At 36.9% G+C, this 26,969-nt stretch overlaps 1 protein-coding gene across 2 annotated transcripts in view; it reads right to left on the bottom strand.

Moving 5' to 3' along the window:
• The window catches only part of LOC122800842 (probable GPI-anchored adhesin-like protein PGA55), an 813,969-nt gene that overhangs the window by 81,926 nt on the left and 705,074 nt on the right, over nucleotides 1-26,969 (bottom strand). For both annotated transcript variants that reach the window (XM_044070155.1, XM_044070156.1), the window contains one exon: nucleotides 14,631-14,710. In XM_044070155.1, the coding sequence (XP_043926090.1) occupies nucleotides 14,640-14,710 (71 nt within the window). In that variant the 3' untranslated portion in view covers nucleotides 14,631-14,639. The remainder of the gene's footprint in view (nucleotides 1-14,630; nucleotides 14,711-26,969) is intronic.

The raw sequence follows: 26,969 nt of genomic DNA, 5'->3' as shown, positions 1-26,969 counted from the left end.
AATCCCAGGAATGAACCATGTGGGTCAGCAGGTGTTAACAGCTTGAACAGGACTCCACAATTCATAGCTTGTGTGATCTATCTGTGGTCAAATTGCCATTCCTTCATATGACAATACATATTTATGCACAGATTGTTGATTTTGTGGATACGACATGTGTCTGGGATGTTGATAAAGGGCTATTCAAAGTCTATGCGGGATGTGTGTAGCTCCTTTCAGTGATGTATGTCCTGGGTGGCTGCCTTGCAAACAGTCTAGCAGGTTTGGGAACCATGATCTTCCCATGAACATACCACAGTTGGTAGAGTTGTGTGTTTGTCAGCTTCCAATAGCTCTGTTTATGACTTCAATCATGATGGACTCCATGGCCTTGCAGTTCAGACTTCATAGGCTTATAGGACTATAGTTCCCATGGTCTGTTGTGCACCAACACTTGTGGGGTGTGCCATATGTTGCTGTAACACATTCAATAGTTTCAGATCCTGTAGAGAGGGTGAGGCTCAACAGACTGTTCAGGTGCAGGGTCTGTTTGTTCTGTAGTTCACTTATGACACATATAGGGAAACAATGTAATCCAATTGGTGCCATGTTTTCAGCTTTGGGAGGAGCTGTTTACCCATTCTACATGTGATATCTCCTGGTATGATGATAGGGCCTTTTGTCAGTGGGAGGTGGGTATGTATATATGGGTCTGTCTGACAGGATGTCGGCATTGTCAGTCAGGTACATTTGGCCCTGACTCAGGACATATATGAGTGTACATTGCTATTTATGACATAGCTGAAGGAGGTGTCATGGTTCTGTCTGGACTCCTTCACAGATAATCTTTCCAAAACATTGACAAACATGGGCACTAAACCCCCTGTTATACTCTTTTACACACCTAACACCCTACTGATCCTTTGTGATCAGTCAACAGAGTATGTCATTATAATATCCTGGCATGTCCAAAGGTTGGTTTCGTGTGTACTCTCCAGTCCAGCTGGTGAATATTGGAATTTTGATGCAATGTTACAACTGCCTTATGTACACAGACAACCCTCTCCTCCTCCCAACAAACTCAGATATATGTGAGAGATACAACTATATAGACAAACAGGAGGCTGAGCTCTCTTAACCCATGACTGGCACAGTCTATCAGGTGGTGAAGGTAACCAAACACACCACAAATCCAGTCTCACATAGACCTATAACGGCAGCAAACAAAATACATTACCACACAAAAACATACTCAGAGGCTCTAAATAAACTCTGCCTAGGGAGCGGAGACCTCCAAAGCAGCCACACAAATAACTGCTACCCCACAACAATACCCACATATCACATAGTTCACAAAGTCAGTGTGCCACACAGTCACTGCCCTTAGGGCTAAAGAACACACCTAATACACTTGTCATAGGTGACTCTTATTGTCAGACACACTGACGTCCTACTCACCAGACTGAACAAGGAGAAGGTCACTTTGAGTTGTCTGTTGGGTGCCAGGATCTGCCACATAACACATGCACTCAGGTCACTCCAAAGCAAGTACAAATATGTCTCCATCATTGTCCATGGTGGTGTGAATAACCTCAGATGTTCCTCCCTGGACTACATGACAAGAGACATAGAGGAGCTCTCTGATCATGTAGCCCAGGATAGTATGACCCTGACCTTGTGTAGCATCTTACCCTCACCAAGAATGATGTCACAGTATACAGACAAACTGATCACTTTTAACAGTTGGCTAACATATTGGTGTCATTCAAAGGGGATCCAGTGTCTGTCAGCCTGGGATGACATGCTCGACATGCCACGTAGCTTCACTGTGGGTGGCTTGCACTTGTCACCCCTAGACTTTCAAATACTGGCTAATGCTCTTGCCACCCCCATAGTGACTTTTGTAAGAAAGGCTCAAAAGACAAACCCACCTCCATAGATGTTACAAGGTAAAAGAAACTAAGGGTAATGCTGCTCAACACCAGATGTCTGACCCTCAAAATGCACGCACTCAGGACTCTCCTCAGTATGGCGAATGTCGATATCTGTGCAGTAACAGACACCTGGTTTAGGCTCACGAAAGCACACCAGCACTACCAGGTTATACTTCATACCATGCTTTTCGGCCACAAGACTCGGACCGGCCAACAAAATAGGGGGAGTATCCATATACATCACAGATACACACACCTCCATGTTAGTAGCACTGCACGAGGCATCGGAGGCCATACATGTGCAACTAACAGTGGGCAAAACTGCCTTTCAGTTTGTAGCCTGCTACAGACCACCCTCCCAAACTCAGGAACCCCACTCGGTAGTCCTGGGAACACTGGAGAATATGTAGGTCTCTCCAAACACCATTATATTGGCTGACTGCAACTACCCAAACATTGACTGGGAATACTACTCAAGCCCCAGCACCCTCGCCCAACAGTTGCTAGAATATATAAACTCAAATGCTGTGGCACAACTGGTAACCACACTCACAAGAGGGGAAAACATATTGGACCTGATCATCACCATCATGGGGACTCTATGTTCCACACCAGAGGTATACCCCTCATTGGTAAGGTCAGACCATACATTTATCTCACTGGACATCCATATCCCATCCTCACCCCCATCCTAGGTAAATGTCTGTGAAGAACTTCTCAAAAGCAAATGTCACACTTCTCCAAACCAAGGTGGTATCCTTCAAAGACCCTGGGACAGTGGTAAATATGGCTCAGACCACTGAATAATTTACAAACGCATTCTATGGACACCTACTGGAATGCATGGATCATGCTATCCCAAATAACAACAAGACTCACTCCTCCAAAGGCAGGGGACCTGTCTGGTGGACCCCACCATTAATAAGCTATACAACGAAAGGAGGAGGCTACTACATGATAGAGCACAATCCCAAAAAGGGAAGGTATCTCTGATCAGTACTAGCAAAAGCTACGATCACTCATGAATTCATCTAAGGTCCGCTTCTAATGGAAAATTGCACCAGACACTAAGGACAATCACAAGGCCTTCTTTAGTTATGTCAGGAACCTGGGTGGAAACTCCCAGATATGCTGTGAGTTACTGCATAATGACAAAACATACACTGAACCCACAGACATTGCTAACATCCTGTCAAACAGATTCAGTGCAAATGTCTCCCCCCATCCCCCCCTAAAGAGCAAATGTCCATCCCAACAGAGTATAGCCTCCCTGATATCACAGATGAACAGGTGAGAGCTGCCCTCTCCAAAGCAGACAACACAGCATCAATGGGACAGGACGGTGTCCCGGCCTGCGTCTTACACGAGCTTCATGACAAACGTAACCCTCACATTAAGTTACTGTTCAATATCAGAGTCACTACAGGATATGTACCCAAGGAATGGCATACAGCAACAGTGGTCCTGCTCCACAGAGGTGGTGCCACAATGGACCCCAGACAATATCGCCCTATAAGCCTAACTAGCCTGGTCTGCAAAGCTATGGTGCATATTATCATGGAACTCATACACATAGACATCGGGAACCTACACACACTGGATCCTACACAATTCGGCTTTGTTGTGGGCAGATCTTGCCTCTTGAACCTGTTCAACTTCTTTAAACAGTTACCAGGTCCATAGACGTAGAGAAGGTTATCTACACAGCCTACCTGGACCTCGCAAAAACCTTCAACACAATACCCCACTCGGGTATTATACATAGGCTCATCAGCTTTGATATCGACACATATGTCACAAGATGGATTGCTAACTGGATCAGGGATAGCACCCACATGGTCAGTATTGCAGGTGCCATGTCTGACTATACAGCAGTTACAAGTGGCATCCCACAAGGCTCAGTCCTGAGACCTTTCTTGTTCAGTATATATTTCTCTGACGTACAGGCTAACACAGGAGGAATATGGCCGACCATGTTCGCAGATGACTGCAAACTGGGTGCCATAATCAACTCTCCAGCTGGCACAAGCATCCTCAAAAAGGGTCTCACAGAGATGGATAACTGGTGTCAGAGCCATGGCCTACAGCTAAATGCCATTAGATGCATAGTCATCCCCTTTGGGAATAAAAACGTGCCCACACATTACCACATAGGTGGTAATCCATTACGTATGGTAGGAGTTGTTAGGAATTTGGGGACACGAGTAGTTAGTACTCTCACCTTTGACAATCACATTGCCAAAGTGGTTAGACAGACCTTCTATATAGCCCACCTTATCCCATAAGGTTTCACATCTAGATCAAGTGAGGTCATTGTGCCCCTATACTCATCAGGCCCATGCTTGGATACAATGCCCCATTTGGGATGTACCTTACCCGACACCTGCAGCAACTGTAATGGCCACAAATTACCTCACCAAGTAGATCTAGGGACTCACACAGATGCCCTGCGCAGTTCGGCTAAAGTAACTCCAGCTCTACTCTGTCGCTACAGCCTACTCAGATGTGATCTATGCCTGTTGTTTAAAGCCATGTCCAACCCAGAATTAATGGACATGCTCCACCTCAGGATATCTGAATCGTTTAGAGCTACATGCTCCAGGGACGTAAACCTCAGCACAGATATTAATAGGACATGCTGGAGGGACAGATTCCTATCCCAGAGGCTCCACTCACTCTGGAATGAGATCCCAGTCCCACATACACAGAGCCCACCACTGACCACCTACAGGAGACATCTTGATAAGTGGATGGGTGATCGTATGTTTACCCCTGGGATATCTTCTGGGTCCCTGCTAGACAGAGGCACAATAAACTGAACGTAAATGGGCTATCTTGTGTGACCTACTATTCACAGGCACAGTCTACTAATCTAACAGGGTTGCAAAAGCCAAACACACTCTGGCTAGGCTTATACATGCCATACGGTAGATAGCCTAGTATCAACCTCTGAACCTATGATAATGTTCGGGATGCACATTGTTTATTGATGATACTGATTGCAGGTTTTGTTTCTTCTTTGCGTTCCCACTTTCTATGAACAACCTAAGTATCTGCAGAACATATTTGATTATGACAGGGTTCCACTATATTGTATATATGTCTGTTGTCATATAACTGTGTGCACAAGGCATATTGGTGGATAGTGAGAGGTTCCTGGGTTAACACATGCAACTGCCAGATATGTGTGGCTCACTGCTGTACTCAGACATGGCCTAAGTGTGTGAGCATGCCCAGTGTGACCTTTCAGTATGCTGCTGTCTGAGATCCACTACATTTGTTGATGTGTGTGAACATGGCCAATATTAACATTTATATTATATGTGTGTGTTGAAAATCAGGTTCTATTCTAACTGCAGGGCTCACCTTTGTGTCATAACTTGACTGGGATTATGCTATGCCTGCAGGGTTTCCACGAGACACTTTGCATAGACTTATCAACATTTCTTCATACAGGCTGACCACTGAAATATTGTCATGGTTTAGTGGTTCAATGCTATGACTATAGTGCACAGTATCCTGGGTTCAAGGCCTGTTACTGCTTTATATTTTCATACTGAGCAGACCAGACTGCTTAAGGACCAGTGGGCAAATATGAGTATGATGGCTTTTGTTCGGCCATGCGCAACTTAGACCAAGCTTGTCCAACATTGCTGAATGTTGCTCAATATTGCTCAGCATTGACCACAGTTGTGCTAGTTAGTGTGTGCAATTTTGTTTACATATACCGAATGGTGGTAAAAGTTGTTTAGCACTGCTTTATATTGCTTAACACATGGCAATCATGCCTCAGGTGGTGCTGCCGGGATGCCTATGTCGGATGCACATACTACACTCCCTATACATGTTTGAAAACAGGTAATGTCAAGTTAGGCATCCCTTTTACTATATGTGCGTGTCAGAGAGAGGTATCATTTTTAGGGTTGCTACTGAGCCAGTGTATGTGTTATGCATTGCCTCTTTGCCAAGGCCATAGCATACTGGGCATGCCTCCTTCTGCCTACTGGGGCAGGCTCAGGTTGTTCCTCCTCCGAGTCACGCTCTGCCTGTAATGGCCTTGGCAATGGTGGAGGGCTATTTTGCCCGGGCCTATGCTGGTCCTGCTGCAGCTGTTTTCACAGGATCATATTATGTAGCATAGCACATACCATGACAATTTGGGTACATGTAGTGGGCGAGTACTGCAAGGCTCCACTAGATGTGTCCAGGCACTGGAACCATGACTTGAGCAGCCCAAACACACGCTCAATTACATTTCGTGTTTGTGCGTGTGCCTCATTATGGCATTCCTGTTCAGGTGTGTGTGCATTTCTGATGGGTGTTATCAGCCATGGCTCCAGTGCATAGCCAGCATCCCCCACTAGGTGACCTTGAGGGATGTCCCCATTGGCAAATGTCTGGTACAGCTGTGTCAGATGCCAGATATGGGAATCATGGTAGCTTCCAGGGCAGCCAGCACACACATTCAGTATTATGCCCTGGGCATCACACACAACCTGGCAGTTGATGGAGGGGAAGCCCTTGCAGTTAATGTAGACCCTACCTCGCTCACCAGCTGGTGCTTCGATGCATATGTGCGTGCAGTCTATTGCACCCACTACCTCAGGGTATTCCGCTATTTGCTGGAAGAGATGCATATTGCTGGCCAGTACCTCATGGGTATTGGGGAAATATACATGATCACCGACATGTGCTGACATGGCATCCAGGAACTGGTGCAGTACCCTGGATGCTGATGCCTGTGATATCCCCATCATATCATCAGTTGGTCAATGGAAGGTACCTGTTGCTAATATTCTTAGGCCAACACATACCTTAGTTTCCACTGGTATGGGGTCGCCTCTGTTGGTTCTGTGTGTGAGGCATGGCCTGCACAGCTCATCAATTTGCTGCATGAGGTCTCTGTCCACTCTATAGCGCTCCACTATCTCCAGCTCATGTAGCCCCTGATAGGTTACCCTGGACCTGTACACTCTTCTCCATATCCTCACTGTGGGTTGTCCAGCAGCATTCGCATTGTCACCACCCTCAGCATGTTGCATATGTCGCCTTATAACAGCAATGGCAGCCCCTAACATTTCTTTGTCTCAGTAAAGCTTTCTCAGTTTTCACTTCTATTAGCTTACTGCAGTGTTGCAGTGTCTCTGAGAGAAACATAGTGGAATGTTGTTTGCAGAGTTTTAAGTGCTGGGCTGGGCTGGGCTAGTGTACTGCCTGTGTAATTGCCTGATTCTGATTGTTTTCACCTGCTAGCTCTGCTAGTACTCCCTGGTTAACTTCCTACTATTTGTTGTGCTTCCTTTTCCCTTTCTGTTTCCTCAGGGGGGCAGCGCCGTGCACACAAGCACAAACACATGCATACCAGCTCACATACGTGCACACATGCTTAGACGGACTAAAACTTGCTTATTCTTGCTAAAACACATGCACACAGACGCAAACGCGCTTATACAACTTTAAGCAACCTTAGACATGCTTACTCCGGCTTAAACGCGCGCACACAAGCACACACGCGTGAAAACAGTCTTACTCGGATGTACGGGTGCACACCCGCTTGCAAAAGCATTGTAAGCACTTCTTCGAGAAACTTTAGTGTTATCCACGGCATATACCTTCAATTTCTTGCCTTTAGCTAGGGTACCTGTTCACACACCTCTTCCAGTGATGAGTAACTGACAGCAAACACATGCTACTCTGCTCCAATGAGCTTCACTTCTTTCATACATACCCCCCTCATTATGTCACCTATCTTCTTCTCTGATACTCCCCTTATCCTACTCCTACACTCCACTGACTGTGCTCATTTGCTATGTAAACTTGGGATTCACTATCCTTATCCTGATTTGCATAGGATTACCTACTAATGCTTGGTTACATCTCTTAGACTGAGCTTTCTCCCTTAGCAACCTCTACTCGGTAGCCATGTTGTCTTCGGACTGCCATTCCCTTGCATTATAATTTAAGAATTACAATAAAATCCACATTTGTGGATTTTACTTATTGTTTTTCTGGTTTTTAGAGCACAGATCGTTTGCTGCGCTATGCTTAAACATCGGGATAAAAAAAAATTATTTTATTTTTATTTTGCATCAGTGAACATTGCCAATGGCCATATTTTTGGCCATTGGCATGCTTCCTCAACTGGATGCATCCTTTTTTTGGAACTGTCATGGCTCCGTTTTGCTATTTGCATAACCATACTCAGTTGTCAATGGAGTACATTTCTGCAAATAACACTACTCTTACTCAGACAGGTTTGGGTTTCCTGGATCGCAGATTTACCTCATTTAAATAGCTTTCACCTGCAATTGAGGTAATTTGTAAGAGTCGTTTTAGGAGCTCTGTTGCACGCCCCTACCGGCTGTTCCTGGATCGCTCGGCGGACATGTTGGCTGCATGGAGTCTTACTCTACTCTTAGACTCCATGCAAGCCTTCGTGAATCCGGCCCACAGTCATAATATTTGCCTCCAAATTTAGACCCCTAGGGTATAAAGTACCATAATTTAAAATGAATCTGCTTTCCAAGCTATGTAGCTTTTTCTTTTTCTGAAAAGATTCGAAATTTATTCTCAAAAGACTTGAAACTGTCTCAGAATGTTCCATAAGACTAAATGTCATTTTCTGTTTTTGTCATGTACAAAATAATTTCATCTGTAAACAAAGCCGACTTTACTTGGTCAAAATACAGTTATATCCTTGAACATCTGACTCCATTATTTTGTTTGCCAATGGCTATAAATATAACAAAAGTAGCAAAGAGGAAAGATGACTCCCCTGCCTGATTGCTTTGTTCAGACACAACTTATCAGTGGAGAACTCTCCCAGTTTAATTTCTCCCTCCAATACCTCATATATCCTACTTACTCATCATATTATTTTGTGTGAGGGAATACAGATACTTCTATTGTCAAATTTGTAAAATCCTGGCTTACTCTGTCAACTGCATTATCTGCATCAAGTCCAGCAACAACAGCAGTATTTTCTTACTTTCTGTTTTCCTGTGGATCATCATTGCTCTATTAATGCTTTTTTTCTCAAACCACATTGATCCATATCTATGAATTCTGGCATCACCTTTGCAATTCATTTAGCTATTATGACATAACTTTATAATAATAATTTAAAATTGAAATGGGCCTATATGAAGCTGGATCTGATGGGTTTTTAACATCTTTATATATTATACCTACCACATCGTTTTTTCCTGGATATGGGTGCTTTCTTTCTTTTTAAAATACTGTTAAACAAAAGTCTCCAGATCTTTATAACTTTCTTCCCTCCTGGCTTTCAAACTTCTACTGGAAAATCATCTATTCCTGGAGACTTTCCTACAGATTGGTTATGCATCACTGTTTTTATCTCATCTCCTATCTTAACTGTTAATTACTGTCCATCATCTACCTCTAACCTTGGCATACTTAACTGTTCAATAAACATTTCCATGTGTGCTTTTTCTTGATTTCCCCATTTATCTGTTGTATGTAAATTTTCATAACATTTTCAAAACATCTATAATACCTGTATAGGATGTGTAGTTATTTTTTTCTGTTATAGACTCTCTAAGTTTGGCCACAACTCGTTCTCTTTCTGTTGCCTAAGTCATTGAGCTAAAAGTTTTTGTGCTCTCATGTTATTAAAAAACAGTTGCTTTACAGCAAACTTTCTAAACTCATGCATATTATCTAGATACTCCTTTATTTTCTTTTCAGCACTCTGTACTTGTGCTTCTCCTTTACTGTGAGATTCTCCTTATTGCAGTACTTTAACCTTTGTCAGTCACTGTGAATACTTCTTATTACCTCTTATCCATATCTATTTTTCTTTCGTTTCTATCTTATTTTTAAACTCCACTTTCATTTTTTTCCACTTACCATCTATAACTTTTGTGGTGCTTTCTATTTTCCCTAATAACTTTGGAATAATTCCCACTACTCATTCCTTAAATTCTTCTCTTTTTAATAGGTAGATGCTGAAGGGCCAGTGTCTCATTTTTACTTCATCACCCTATTTTTATCTCAGTTATTACTGACACATGCTCTGAAATAGTTATTGGATGTGTCAAAGCTTTCAATTAAACACACATAGTCTTGTGAAAAATAATGCCCATCTAGTCGAGCCCAGTTATTATACCCTGGAAAATAATATGTAAATTCTTACTGAGTTCCTATTACTGAATTAAAATATTCCATACAAAATATTTTCATAAATCTTCTCTCTTTTGTTATATTTCCCTTCCAGCCCCATCAATACATCCATAATAACAGTATTAGGTGGAATATAAATGCATGCTAGCATAATCGTCATCCATTGCTAATAGCCTCTTACTACCAAAAATCTACAGTCATCATCTTTTTTCCTCTTTATCAGTATTGAAACTCTTCTAGCAATTGATATTAAGTGCTCATTTTTTCCTCTGTCCCTAATATTCTGCTAAATAACCCTCCTGAAATCCTTTCTTTATCAAATTCATGTGCTTATTTCTTTTCAAACGTATCTCCTATAGCATTGCAATTTGCACTCTGCATTTCCTAATATAATTACATATTATTTCTCATATTCCAAAATAATATGGAAAGTATTGCTATTATGATAAGTCATTATTGCAACCTCATATATATATGACAGCTTTTTTAAATGTCTTGTTTTCATCTTTTGTGATGCATGCAGCCACTAATATTTGATAGTTTGGGTCTGTATACAGTTTTTTTTCTTATCATTTCCATTTTTTAATGAAAATCCTAAAAAAAAAAAACATATTCATGAAATATACCCATAACCCATTAAATTAATATAAGCCCACAAAACCATGTACATCTTCAAATAATGAAGTTTAATCATCCTAATAGGAATAATCATCCCAAACAGACAGCTGCAAACTCTGGTCTTACATAATACCTAAAGATGAGGTTATCCATGCTAAGATGCATTTTATTGCCTGTGTTCCTACTTATGCTACTTGGTGTTTTATCTTTGTTCCTTTCCTAAATATGAAAAAACAACATGGATGCTATCAGAAAAAAAAAATAATAATTAGCTTTGAAAGAACCATTGATTTGGCATTTTATTGCCTTATAATCAGCTTGCCTCCATGGAATTGAATGAAAAATATAGTTCTAAGCTGCAGATTTATAAGCATAAGCGGAAACATTTATTCCTAAAGGAAAACTTTTCATTACATTCTGTGTTCTGTTAATTACTTATTTACACATAAAATTTGTTAAGAGTCTTAATCTAGACATTCATCAATGCAAAACTAAAAAAAAACATATCAGCTAGTCTACATATGTTAAGACCGGTGTATTTTTGCATCCCATCCCCGACTTCAAAAAACCAAGATTATAGGCTATTAAATATATTTTTGTGTAGTATTTTTTTCTCTCTATGTTGTAATTCCTACATTTCTTAATACTAAAAGAGAAATAAGAAAGAAAGAAAGAAAAAAGTGCATCTGTTTACTTTAGTATCCTTATCACATACAACTAAAAATGCTTTACTATAAAACACGTAATTTATATCAAGAAAAGTTTTAGAGAAATACTGTTAACAGAAATTCTTTTACTTACAGTTACCCTTTTCCTTCTTCTTCCTTTCCACCTAGTGTCCTTCCAAACATTAATGACATGAAGTGCAATAAATGTCTTTCTGTTCCCAGCAAGTGCAAAGAAATCAGCAAAAGTTCATTCTTTTCACTTTTTCTTATACAGCCATATTTCACAAAAGTGATTAATTCTTCATATTTGCACACTTATTTTCTAATTGCCGTGTTGCTGTTTCTTTTTTTACCTGTTCAACTCCATCTCCCATATCCAAACTCCAGTTCAATTCCAAGGTACTCCTGATTCTACTAGTCAGCTCCTGTTATCTCAAACATTTTCCTTTCGACATTGGAAAAGGTTTTACTGGTAAAGTCTCCCCAGAAGAATGATGAGAAAAGTCCCCTTCTGCTTGATGGCTCACAATTTACTGACCACATTTTTGTACTTCTTTTTTAGCCTGCTTTGCATCCTAATTAATTTGATCCCCCAGGAAAGCATATTCTGATACAGCTGGATACAACGGCTTGGATATAATACCTGATTAAACACTCCCTGATTGTTGGAATACATTTGTTTCTGTTCTGTCTGATGTATAGTGAATAACCATTGCCACCCACACACACACACTCTACTCTCACCAATGTTTAATACTTTACCCTTTTGCCTCAGTTTTGTCAAGATCCCCTCTTTCTGCTAGTAACATTACATTTTTAATACAGGTATTGGCTGTTTTCACATGGTCAGGTTTGGCTTATGCTCACGATGTGCCCTTTCAGTTAAGAGATCCTGCTGTGCAATACCAGTCCAGCTGCTTATCTTTGCCTTCATAAAGTTAATACAGTCTGCTCCTTTTAGTTTCTTTGGTACAACAGAAAATCTCAGATTTTGTCTGCATGCTGTATGCTCTATTTCTACATTTTTAAAAACATATCTTCTTGAGACGTCTGATACTCAGACAGCCTTTCTTTATTTCAACCTCAGACTTTTGCATTTTTTCACCTCTTCTGAATATCTGTTTAGAGCTTCTTCCATTTTTCCCAGCTTTTTGTTATATGCGATGATATTCTCCTACAGTGTTTTATGTATTTTAATCAGTGCTGAGCACATTTGAATTATTTATCCTCTAGATTACTGGAAGTCATGTCTTGCACCAAAGCTGCAATGTGAACTGTATTTTGCTCAACAGCTGCAGAATTCTTCCCAGTCACTGTTTTGATACCACAATTTCTAGTAGACTTACTTTCAGGATATCTTAGTTTTTTCTTTACTGGCATCCAGGCAGTATACTTACCATCCAATAACTGAGTTTACTAAAAGTGACAAGAGTTTCTGGCACTTGTTCTTCAGTTTCTTTTTTTCACACTGGGAAAGCTGAAGCTAAGCTGTTGATTAGTCTACAACCATCTTTGAAAGCCCTACAGTAATTTATATTTTATAGCTTTCAAAGAAACTTCAATAAAAGTGACAAAAACTGAAAGAGAAATTTACATTAGGCCAGGTAAAATATTAAAAAAGGAATGGAATGATAACCTTTGAACAACAAGAAATGCCTACATGATAAAGGGTTTTGTTAGACTGAATTGCTGCTGCTCTTGTACAAATTCAAATCATTAATTATCTTTTCAAATCATTAATTATCTTTTCAAATCATTAATTATTTTTTCTAATTTGTACTACAACACCTGGATTTCCTTTAAGTAATTCAAACTAAAGGCACAAAAAGCAGATTTCCAAAGTCCCAGGTAATATAAATTTAATAAAAGGCATCATTGTGTAGAACAAAATGAAAAGGAGAGGGAATATAATTTTTCATTCTACCTCTCAAGGAAAGATATTTGGAATATTTAAAGAAATCGTTGAAGAAGCTTTCTACAATAGAACCATTCAATCCTATGTTGCAAGTACATCTTGTCATTTTGTTTTCAAAATGAATGCCTCTTGATCAGTGCAAATAATCTAAACAGAAATCTGAAAATGGAACTGTATTAAACTCACTTGAGTAGATTAAAGATCACAATCTAATTATTTAATGCCTACCAGGGAATATAATAATGATTTGAAAACATGTAGCAGAACCATGCAAAATGTCTGCAAGAGTTTACAGAGGTGGTGTGTGTACATCTTAAAAGAAATAGGTCACTTATATGTGTGGAAAAGGGGTATATATGCCAGTCTAATATTATGGTGATTCACTTTTGTGAACCAAGGTAATAGAGGGACTACATTCAAATATATCCATAATGCTAGTCGATTATTGCTATTATATATTTATTAATCACCCAGATTATTATTAGAGCTTGCTCTTGTGGTAGGTTTGCTTGCAGAGATAAGCATTCTTTTTAAGGTGCTCAGTTTGTATTCTTTAACAATTATCTACTGTCAGCAATAAATGTATTGGCATCATGCTTTAGAAGATGTAACGAATAATACATTTTTGAGGTATAATTTAAGAGTAATGGTTGACAAACCTGATGTATATCTACTTACAGCTTAGGTAAAGAAGCAGTAGCTATAACAATTTTCTTCTTATGGAGTGCCTTAGTAAGTGGCAATCTGAGTAGCTAAAGCTTACCATCAATTACTAATATTGTTATATTTACACTTGCCACTGTTCTCCTGCTTCTATGATAGTGTGACCTCATAGCTGGTGTAAATAAGTAGGAGGTAGTACGTGGGAATCTGTCCCACTGATATATGTAGGTATTGCTCTTTGCAAAATAGCTTGTTTAGTGAAAAATAGCTATCAGTCAGAGCACAGCAGTCATGAGGTTTGGCTCAAAAAGTTGGTTTTCAGTATTCTGACTAACTTCTTCTGTTTTGACAAATGAGCATTTGTGAGTTTCAGTTTAGTGTGTTTGTTATGAAAACAGTAGGTACTTGTATACTCCTTGAGATGCAGTTCTTGTGTGTCCTCCCTTCTCTTCCATGCCTTTGTTAATCAGACTGGCACTCACAAATGAAGTGGAATGTGAAGATGAATGTAAGGGGTCTCAATGTCCATTAGATCATTGCTTATATGCTATGAAGACATTTTCAAACTGATTAAGTTAATAAAATCCTCAGGATAAATTCATAAGTTTACAAATTCAAAAAGAAAAAAAATGAGTTCTCTGTATTTGAATAAAACATGTTGAAACTAGCAATAGTTTGTGATATTTCTGTGCCAGCAATGTAGCTTACCTAGGTTGTTCATCTTGTCAAGTAATCACTGTTTTTGTCTTCCCCCCATGATACATAATATTTTTCTGAGTTAAACAAAGCTGAAAGAGAAACAAAAATAATACCGCATTAGAAGTAATTTGGAATATTAAAAACAAGTTGAAACATTTAGCTTTTATTTTTATTTCTTGACACACACACACATACATACACACACACACACACACACACACACACACACACACACACACACACATATATATATATATATATATATATATATATATATATATATATATATGGGTCTATCTTACTTCATCGACATGTCAAAATAGCGAAAACGGATTAACCGACACGAGAATGTCGAAAGTCACGTCACCGATGCCAGAAGATCGACGAGGCAGAAGACCGACGGAGGAAGACACCGACGCTGAGAATCTGCGATGGGGAAAGGATATGTAAGTATGCGGTAGTGACGGATGATAGGGTGCGAGTAAGGTAAGTGTGCGATGTTGGTGTTTAGTAGGGGTAGGGGTGGGATAAGTGAGTTAGGGTTAGGGCGCGGGTTAGGTGAGTGTGCGAGTAAGGTAAGTGTGCGATGTTGGTGTTTTGTAGGGGTAGGGGTGGGATAAGTGAGTTAGGGTTAGGGCGCGGGTTAGGTGAGTGTGCGAGTAAGGTAAGTGTGCGATGTTGGTGTTTTGTAGGGGTAGGGGTGGGATAAGTGAGTTAGGGTTAGGGCGCGGGTTAGGTGAGTGTGCGATAGTGACGGACCATAGGGTAAAGGTTTGGGTTAGGGTTGTGGATAGTTGTGTATGTATGGGTTAGTGTTTGTTTGTAAGGATTTTGGTGTGCTTGTGTTGTGTGTGTGGGTGTTGGATAGGGGATGTGTTTTGTTTGTTGGTATGATGTGTCGGGTGTATGCGATGTCGTGTTTATGAACTGTCGATCTTCTGGCGTCGGTTAAATGAGTTTCGTTGTTTTGGTGTCGGTTAATTCGTTTTTTCGGTATTTTGAAATGTCGATGAACTAAGATAGACCCATATATATATATCATATCTAGCCTCTTCTACACTATATTTATCATTTTGAAAGTGGGGTTAGGTCAGTTGTACTGCATCCCGATGTGACTCCAAACTGGTCATCTCCCATTGTATTTTCTATTCTTTTGCATCTGTGATATGCACAATTGTGAACAACCCCAGTGCTCCTGTAGGTTTGCTATCATTTTGTCATTCACACTTCAATTGAATTATCATTTCTATAGACAATAGAAACAAAAATCTACTTCAGCGAATAACAAAAGAGTTGAACACTGAAGTAATGAATGTTCAAATTCGACACAATTCGAGTATTCACCACACTTCTGCAAATTGAATCACTGTGCAAAACACAGTAAAGACTATGTTTGCAGGGGGCCAAGCCCCCCTGCACCACTGACACCCCTTGCTACTTATATATACAAACTCCAAGATCGCACTACAGTGAGGGAAAGGGTACATTTCCCGATCCCCACTATAGTGCAATCTGCAGGAAAATGTAGAAAGTCACAACAGTGAATGCTCTATTGCATTCACTGTTGTGACTTTCTACATTACATTATTTGTTCTTTCAATACTATTGAATGGACCGTTTTGGACTAATATAAATTGCAGGAAGTCCAATTGCCCATTTGATAGTAAACCATTCCTGTACACTGGCACTGTTGTGCATATTTTCCAGTGGGATCCTGCTAATCCATTGACAGCACTATCACTGAGTGCTGTCCGATTGAAGGAAAAAGGGAGTATTTAGTTTTGCTTACAGTGAAGTTTTCTTTTTTCTCCACTATTGAATGATGTTGCATTAGGTATATTTAAGAAGGGGATGGGGGTAACACTCCTATTGGTGGTTGCAGAGGGACATGCCCACCTTCCAAAATACTTTCATCTGAAGTTTGGCACAACTTGTTTCGTCCTTTTATTTTCGACCAGACAGCACTCAGTAGTGTTATTGATGAAATGGAATGTATGCTTTCATATGTGACATGACTTTCTCTCCATTCTATGATGAGTACCCACAGGAATTCGATGACTTCTAATGTGCCCAATATCTTGGTCATATCTCCTTTGGCATTATCTGAGCCTGACACTTTCACTGACTTAATTTTCTTTAGTGCATTTTGAACTGCTTTTATTGTGGGATCCCCTTATATTTCATCATAGGCTGTTCCTGTCATGGCATTTATCTGTCCTTGATATCATTTGGAGTGGTGACCAGATTTCTGTTGGTGTCCCTTATTAACAGAGTCTGTCAATTAACTTGCCTGTCTGATAATGCATTGTATGTTGACAGTGCTTCTTTGTGCCATCTGCTGAATCACTTTTCAAAAGATTGTAAAAGTTAGCAGCTGCTTTGTTCTTCGTCATTGTGAGTGCTGTCTTAGCCTCCTTATTAGTGGTTGAATATTCCTTCTTAGTTTCTTCCATTTTCTAGCTTTCATTTTTCCTGTACAATGTATTTCTTTAAAACTTCTGCATTCTACCATCAAATTTATTTGTGTGCATTTATTTCCACACCTGGCTATTTTATTCATGCTTATTATTTAATTGAATTTGGTAACCAGGGTAGAACACTGATCTAGACAGAACATTTTCAATGTCAGCTTGTGATGTGCATTACACAGGGTTGTAAACCACAGTAAAGTCCTACATAAATAATACAGAAGTTATAACAAGGTTATGCAAGTACAACTAGTCATGTACATGTAAAAGTTGCAAAGAACAAGTATTTTACTAAGCTAACAATATTAGTGAACTACCTAAATTTTACACAATGTATAAATATATACAATTTTAAAAGAAATGGTTAGAGCAAGAAACAGAGGGTGGAATGGAAGAAAGGTATGGTGTTTACGAAAGAGAAAAGAAAGAAAAAGGTGGCCTATTGCACTCTTCAGATGCAGTCATTATTCTCTTACACCTATTATCTCTTCTTCTTGAGGTGTTAGAGTCCTATCACTGTTGATCTGAGAGCCTTTTCCTGACCCCTGCTTGCAGATGCTGGGAATCAATTGCTTAAACAGGGATAGCTTTGCAATCTCTGAAGTCTACCTGGCTTGCATGCTGGACACTATTGTATATGGGCTTGTGACTATTGCTCTTGGTGAACCATGAGTTGGTTATCACTAAGCTGTTTAACAGAGAGAAGTCCAGAAAGGCATCTCCATTACATTATTTATTTTCCCAAGAATAAAACAACATGAGTCAAAACACGACTAAAAGCTGTTTTTATTATTCGGTAAATTCTTTCACACCACAAAAAGGTGCATCATCAAACCATAAAACAATAAAACTAAGCTCACATTTAAATAGTATCAAAAACAGTTACACATTTTTAAAAACATATCACATGACTATTAAATATCCAATCGTGTGTTAAATATAAAGTATCATTGAGTAGAACAATCTAACAAATAGTTATCATTCCATTAATTTAAGCAAGTTGCGTGATCTTAACATCGATCTTAAAGGAACTTTACTATTCAAGCCTATACCTTTGTCTACTTGAAACTCGATTGCCCATTTTATTTCTACGTGCTCAACATTATTGTTACAGTCATCAATCTCAAATAACTCTGAAGTAACTCAAGCACCATAAAACGAAACATATGCTTATCACCCCTTTTCTTTACCATGTTTAGTAAGTGCATTCATGCCACTCCAGTTATTTGATTTAGAATATATTGTCTAAAACCCTTGCAGATTCTCAGATCTCTGTCTTAGAAAAGGGCCTATCATTTATTTCAACCTTTAAGGCAGGCTTTAGTGACACTTTTATAAACTTGAAACTGTTTGCACGAAATGTTATGCTTAAGAAATGTGAGTAATACTTTTAAGAAACCCAGTAATTTTAATCCCATGCTACATCTAGTTTTAGAAGCCTTTTGTAATGTTTGTGAAACAGATCTGTCCAGAGAGTTATATCAAAATAATACCATGAGGAAATTTCATAATTTGAATAAGTCTGAATATGTTGCTTTAACTGAAGTTCAGCATGATAATAGTATTTTGATTCCCCTGGCAGACAAGAGCAGAGTGACAGTAATTATAGAGCAACCTTTTTATGTTGCTGCTATGCAATCATTATCTGATGCAGATGTATATTCTATTATTTATAGGAGGAACACTGAAGTCATGACTAGGTCAGCATATCTAACACTATATGATTACTTATTGAACAATGATATATGTTAGGATATTTATAAGTATCTCATGGTTGAGAAATCACTTGAACTGATTTTTCAGGTTCTCCCTAAAATACATAAAGATCTGCAGATACCACACATGAGGCCGATTGTGTTCAGAAGGGGTTGGTTTATGGAACCTCTATTGATATTTGTCGAGAAACATTTGAGATCTTCCATGGATAGTACAAAGACAGTACTTCATGCCACTAAACAGTTCTTACAGAATTTGTAAGTCTTTAAATGTGAGAATACAAGTAGTGAAGACATTTTGTTAGTAACACTAGACGTTAATTCACTCTTTACCATTATACCAAATCAAGCAAGGTTAAACCTAGTTAAGATATTTTTGGTGAACAACAGACAATATAGTACAAAACAAATAGATCTGATCTGTTTATTATTGGAATTAATATTAAGAAATAATGTGTTTTTATTTGATGATGACTACTATTGACAAAGGTCTAGTGTGCCTATGGGCACATCCTGTGCCAACAGCTATGCCGATATGTTCATGGCCCAGTGGGAAATGGATCAGGTATTATCAAATAATTCTTTTGCTCCCTAAATCAAGTTCTATAGGAGATTTGTGCATGATATTATTTGCTGTGGGCAGGAATGTCTGATAGCTTCTTTGAGTTTGTAGATTATCTTCATACTACTACTGTTTTTTTAAATGTACATCAAATTCATCTGAGGAAGAGATAAATTTTCTTGATGTTAAAATACAGAAATATCAGAATAATCAGTAATCCTGCTCTCTTTAAGAAGTTTCTCAGCTTGCACCTCTCTTCTCTCTGGGAATGTACTTGTGCCAAAATAGTACCTCCTAACACCTGATCCACTACTATATCCCTCTACAATATCATGACTTAGGAGCTCTCTATGACTTGTTGAATTCAACTGCTTATGCCTACAAAACTCCAGCAAGTAACAATCAAAACTACTACCCTACCTGACTAACTCCACCCTCAATGATCAAATTGTACACGATGTCGATGCGTAATGTTTGTAAATAACGTGCACCATTGTGTTTAATATTTATTTCCCTGCATTGAGACTGTATATACACTGCTGTTTGTCTTTTCGGCTTTTCCCGGTTAGGGGTCGCCACAGCAGAACTCCGGTCCTCTAATGATTGGCAGTAGATTTTTATGGTGCCGAGTTGCCAGCCCGACGCCCAGCCTTCAGCGAAGGCACGCCCATTCATGCATGTCTTTCGGAGGCCACTCAACAGCGGGGAGGATATGCAGACTCCACACAGAAGGCCCTCCAGCCAAGACTCGAACAGGAGAACCTCTTGCTGTGAGGCAAAAATGCTACTGATGTACCAACGCTTTTTCTTGTATGTACTATTAATGTCATGTGGAGATTTTTATCCCTGGGCCTCTACTGAAAATGGGCTCACCTAGGCCAAATAGACTATCCTGTTTAACAAATGCAATAAATAAATAAATAAATAAACAAATAATAAATAAATATAGTCATTTGTCATTCATTATGAGTCTGTATAGGAAACCATGTCATAAGAACAACATTTATAGTATGCATTATGGGTACATCTATAAGAATATTTTCAAAGGACAAGGGATGTGAGCATCACAGATTAGTAATAAAGATGACCATTTTAAACATGATATAGATGTTTTAGCACAGGAATATTAGGATAGGTGATATAGTGTTAGAGAAGTGGAGAGCATGAGGAATGAAATAGGATTTCTAAGGCATGATAGAGCGAGACCTTTCTTTTCAGCTTCAGTGGGGAAATGATCATCTCAAATGTTATGCAACGGGGGGGCGTGGCCAATGATGAACACAGGATAGCAGCAGATTTCTTCAGCTCCACCAATTTCATCACACTGACAGGAATTAATTACTTAAAAAATTAATTTTTGAAGTAATTTTCTTTCTAAATATGTTTGTTTTATATAGTTCTTGAACTATATCTAAAAAAGAAAGGAAATCTTAACAATATTCCTGTCAGAAATCACTTTGGAAATTTTCCTGTCAGTTTATCAGTCTGAAATGAGTTCCAGTAAGACAAATTCTCAAGACTCCAGCATCAAGAAAGAACTTCAGTCTCTGATAATTATAATCCAGCAACTTACTGCTAAGATGGATAAAATGGATACTAAAATAGACACCTTCATAGAAAAAACTACAAAACAAATAGACTTGTTACATATAGACCTGCAACAATAGAAGATCCAGATGACAGGTATAGAAGAAGCTGTGAATGACATGGAAAATAGAATACAAGAAAAGGAAATCAACATTGAGTTTCTGCTGAAACAAAATACACATTTACAAACAAAGCTGGATGACCTGGAAAATAGATCTAGGCGCAATAACATTAGGATTTTTGGACTGCCAGAAAATATTGAAGGTAACGATGTTACTTCTTTTTTAACAACATGGCTCCCTTAAACTTTAGACTTACCAGAAGCATTCTCTTTTGGTATCGAAAGAGCACATAGATCTATAGCTAATACTAACTCTAACAAAAACTATCCTAGATCAGTTATAGTTAGATTTCTATCATCTTTTGATAAAAAAATGGTTCTTAAATCTGCTTGGGCTAAAGCTCCTGTTAAGATTAATGAGACAACTGTGCGTTTTGACAATGACTATTCTTCCATGGTAATAGCTAAAAGAAAAGTTTTTCTGCCACTAATAAGGGAGCATAAAAAAGCACAGTTTAAAACATACCTTCTGTTTCCTGCCAAGCTTAAAATCTTCCTTCCTGATGATCCTAAAATTTTCGATGACTTAGACTCTGCTTTACTGTTTATCAAAAAAAATAAGATTTTGGATAAAATAGAAGAAATGGAATGGGCTAGTCCTTCATTAAAGAGACTGGCAACTGAAACTTCGTGGAAGACTTCAGAGAAGAAGAAGAGACTAAAAAACAAATGATTTGTTCTAGGTTTTTTTTTTCTCTCATCATTTTATTAAATTATTAATCTTTTTAAATATAGTTCCTGCATTTCCAAGAAGCAACAAATATTTTGAAAAAGATTTCATCAAAGTTATTCTCTGTGTGAAAAGAAATGTTTTGTTTCATAACTAGTCAAAATATCTGGAGATTTAATGGCAAGTTGTGATTCAACTTGTTTCTCTTTCTGAAAAGGAGAAGTAAGGTCAGTAATTTGATACATTTTTTTCTTTATCTTTTTTTTTTCTTCTCCTTTTCTTCTTTTCTTTGTTTAAACAATGACATTCTATTTAGATTATGTAGTGGGTAAAGGGTGGGGAGGGCAGGAGAGAAGAGTAATGAAAATATGATTAATAGAATAATAACATATTTATTCCTTGTAAAAAGTTTATATGTTCTTCAAATGTTATTCCTAATTATACTTTCTTGATTACACTGCTTATGCTTGTTTGTAAATAATCTGTCATGCTTTAACTAATAATAATTAGAACTAAATAATAGTAAATACTATGTTTTATTTTTAACTCTATTAATATAAACAGTAAGTAATATTCCATTGTATATACTTCTTATAGCTTTCTCTTACATTTTTTATTTCTGCCTTACACCCTTTTACTTTCTACTCTCTTTTCTTTTCTTTATTAATATATAGAAATGCTTTTGATCATATAGACACAGTAAATAATAAGATTTGCATAAAAATTGAGTTGGGACAAAAATATTGAGTTTTATTACTTATTAATAATTTTGGGCTTAATTTCACTTACATAGAGGCTGTAATAACCTGTAAAATATATTGTGAAGGTTTTGTCATGTTTAGATGCATTTACACTGCTAAATGAATGTTTGTCACTAGTTTTTAATAAGTTTCCCGCCAAAATGTTAAGAGAGACAATCTGGGATGTGGGCTGTCTCATGCACAGTGTCCATGAGCTACTTCAAAAGATTCAACTCTCAGAATTCTCACAAAGAAGCTGAAAGCAGCTAGTCTCACCTTTGACCTAGATATCACACTGACACATCACAGATTCAGGAATGACACTCTACCAGGAAATAGAAATGATACAAATGCGACTATGTGAAGGAAAATGAACTCTTTAACATCTAAATGTGAGTTATTTTATATAATTACTTAAATATCTATGTTATAATTCATAAAATATGTCAGTTATAATGAATTTAAATGATACAGTTTCTTGTAGTAAGTAAATGTCTTATTTAAGAAGGCATAGAAAATGAAACATTTATTCAAGTGTTTTTGAAAATCTACTTAACAGCAGCTTAATAATCTGTGTTAAAACTTATGTTCCAAACATATACATTACTATAACTCATTTAATTCATCTGATTGACAAGCATAAATAATTGTATAACTCTATACTGGAAGAAATTGTCATGTGATATATTTTAAAGCAGTAGTATAGCATGGTTGTAAAATCTGGTTACTAAAATGTGTTTGCTGTGCATTATTTTGTATAAAGCAGACAGATTTATTGTAGGGACAGCAAGTAAGATAGTGCTCAGTAAGGACACAACTCAGTGAGATCAGATATATATATATATGTGTGTGTGTGTGTGTGTGTGTGTGTGTGTGTGTGTGTGTGTGTGTGTGTGTGTGTGTGTGTGTGTGTGTGTGTATGTGTGTGTGTGTGTGTGTGTGTGTGTGTGTGTGTGTGTGTGTGTGTGTGTGTGTGTGTGTGTGTGTGTGTATGTGTGTGTGTGTGTGTGTGTGTGTGTGTGTGTGTGTGTGTGTGTGTGTGTGTGTGTATGCATATGTATATATATATATATATATATATATATATATATATATATGTATATGTGTATGTGTGTGTGTATGTATGTATATATATATATATGTGTGTGTGTGTGTGTGTGTATGTGTGTGTGTGTGTGTGTGTGTGTATGTGTGTATATATATATATATATATATATATATATATATATATGTGTGTGTGTGTGTGTGTGTATATATATACATATATATATATGTGTGTGTGTGTGTGTGTGTGTGTGTGTGTGTGTGTGTGTGTGTGTGTGTGTGTGTGTGTGTGTGTATATATGTATATAAGTGTTTCTGAGAATCTGCATAACTATGCAGTATGATTTATAACAATTTCTGTGAATACAATATTTTATTCTATTGACAATAATGAGTTTGAGTAAATGCTCATATACAAGCAATTCAAGGTTTTTTTTGGAAGCTGTTAATTGCATTTACATGACAGAAAATAGATGCATCTTAATATATGTAATGTCTGAATCATATTAGCCAAAGTTTTTGATTTAAATGAATGTTAGAACTTATTGTTCTCTCCTCTTGATTTCTAACATCAAGATTATTTGAATGCTATTTGAATATAAGTGTTTTATATTACATGGATGTATATAGTAGTATGAACAGTTTAAAAAAAAAAAAAAAAAAAGGTTTATTTTAGTTTATATGATGCTGTTTTACCAAATGTGTAGTCTTGTCTTGCTAGATAATTGAATTGAAAACTGTTAACCTCAGTTAAATATAACTAGTATTAAATTGATAAGGTGGTAGCTGAGGTACTACTGCTTATGGTAGGGGGTTAACTTGAGTGGTAAATACTACTCTAAGTTGGAGTTTATAACTCCAGGCTGGATGCAAGGTTTAATCCTTACATCATTTTCACTTGTTCATTGTTATTTGTATATAGTTTTGACATCCACAATATAGTTTGTACATTCATTGTCACTACAAACAAAATTGAATCCTATACGAAATCCCATAAGAGATTCAATAAATACAGCTATATTTAAAGGTACACCTAAAGGAGGAGATGTAACATTACTTATCTTGTTATTTGTTATTTTGATCATAAGATTCTTAAGTTTTAAAAATGCCAAATGACATCTTTAAAAGGAATTTCTTTAAACATTAATGGATTGAATAATCCATGTAAAAGGGCAAGTCTAATAAGATACATTAATTTACATAAGGCCAACTTAGTCTTCCTGCAAGAAACCCATCTCTTGAAAAAGATATTGATAAACTAGCCACAAACAAATATACAGTATTGGTTAGTTCAGAGCACACTCAGAAAAAAAGAGGAGTGGCTATTTTATGGAATAAAAGTATGCCCATTCCTAAAACCATTAAGTCTTATCAGGATGACAAAGGAATGTTTTGTATGGTTACAATACAAATTAATGGGAAGACTTACACTTTAATTAATGTATATTGGATACCTGGAATTGGTATTAATACAGTGAAATATCATCTTGATAAGATCATATCATTCTCTATAGGAGATATTATTTTAGCTGGTGACTTTAATTGTATACTACATGAAAGTGATACTACCACTATAGGGAAAAGAAGAATTACATCTAATGCAAAACATTTAAATGATTTTGCTAATTCTTATCATTTGAATGATATTAATAATCAGATAGATTCAAAATCATTACCTTACACCTTTTTTTCTAACAGATGCAAAACTTATTCAAAAATAGATAGGGTCTTTATTTCTAACCAGATGGTAACAGATTTAATTAATTCCAAAATCATTTCATGTCCTATATCTGATCATAATTCAATTGTTTTTGAATTCATGATAAAAAATACTCATAATGTTCAGATCAAAAGGATACCAGCATACTTAACTCAACTAAAAGACTATTAAGAATATATACTTTCAGAAGTAAAACATTTTTTAGACATAAATAATACTCCTGAAGTCTCCATTGTTTATGTTTGGGATGCCTTAAAATCATATCTATATGGACAAAGTATCAGATGGTATAATAATAAAAGGAAATCTTGGGATAAGGAATTGTTAGATATCCAAAGTAAATTAGACTCTTATAAACATAATAATAAAGAAAATATTATGGACAAGAAAGTTATTGAAGAAATAAACAAACTAAATGAGAAATACAAAGAAATTTTAACTCATAAAGTTAAAATAACTTATAGAGAAATACAAGTTTTTGTCTTATTCAATAAGCCCCAAATACTTACATAGACTTAAAAATAAAACAAAAAGGTTGAATAAACAAAACCATATCAAATAAATCTTTTCTCTAAGGAAAAAGAAGAATGTTTCTAGTATACCAGAAATACTAGATGAATTTAGAAATCACTTTCACAAAATTAACCATAATAACATTAACATGGAACCTAAAGATAAAATAAAGGAGTTTATAACCACAAACATGAATAAAAAGCTTAATAAACAACAGATTAAACTATTGGACAAGAGTATTTCATATACAGAAGTTATTACACAAATAAATAAGCTTAAATCAAACAAAGCACCAGGTAAAGATGGTATTATACCAGAGATATATAAAATCCTTTCTAAAAGTACATATTCATTAATACATAAGGTTTTTATTTTGGCCCAAACTGAGTTAATAACCCCCCCCATCTTGGCAATATACATTTATTTCGCCAATTTTAAAACCTAATAAAGATCCAACTAGATGTTCTTCATATCGGCCCATCTCATTACTTAATGTTGATTATAAAATGTTTATGAGTATCTTTGCTGATAGATTGAAGACAATCATTTCCGGCATTATAGATATAGATCAGACAGGCTTCATTGTAAATAGAAATACTTTTGATAATATAAGAAGAACTTTAACATTAATAGATTTTGCAAATAGGAAAAAGAAAGATTTAACACTTATTAGTCTTGATATAAGTTCAGCATTTGATTCAGTAAGTTGGGACTATCTGTTTACCTTAATGAAATGCACAAACTTCTCAGATGCATTTGTAAATCTAATTGAGCATTTATACAAAGGAACGTTGGCTTATATTAAGGTAGGAACATATGTTTCACAAAAATACCCATTCTTAAAGGTACAAAACAAGGATGTCCACTTTCTCCACTATTATTCACTTTAGTAATGGAGCCTTGGGCTAATTTGATCAGAAACAGTACTGACATAGAGGGTTTTGAAATAGATGAAAATACAACATCCAAAATTCAACTTTTGCAGATGATGTTCTAATTACATCAGCAGGATCTAATTCTTCTATGCAGTCTCTATTTGATAACATGATGAATTTTAAAAGTATTTCTGGTTTAATATTCAATGAAGAAAAAACTAAAATACTACCTATATATACACGAAAAAATATTATCATTAGTGATTTTACTAAATATGTACCCAATTCAGGTCAGATAACTTATTTAGGTATAATACTATCTAAAGATATTAA

Source organism: Protopterus annectens, chromosome 4.part1 (assembly GCF_019279795.1).
Source record: "Protopterus annectens isolate FY-2018-M chromosome 4.part1, PAN1.0, whole genome shotgun sequence".
In the NCBI taxonomy this organism is placed as follows: domain Eukaryota; kingdom Metazoa; phylum Chordata; order Ceratodontiformes; family Protopteridae; genus Protopterus; species Protopterus annectens.
Note: the sequence above shows the minus strand (reverse complement) of the source record. Positions and strands in the feature narration are given on the sequence as shown.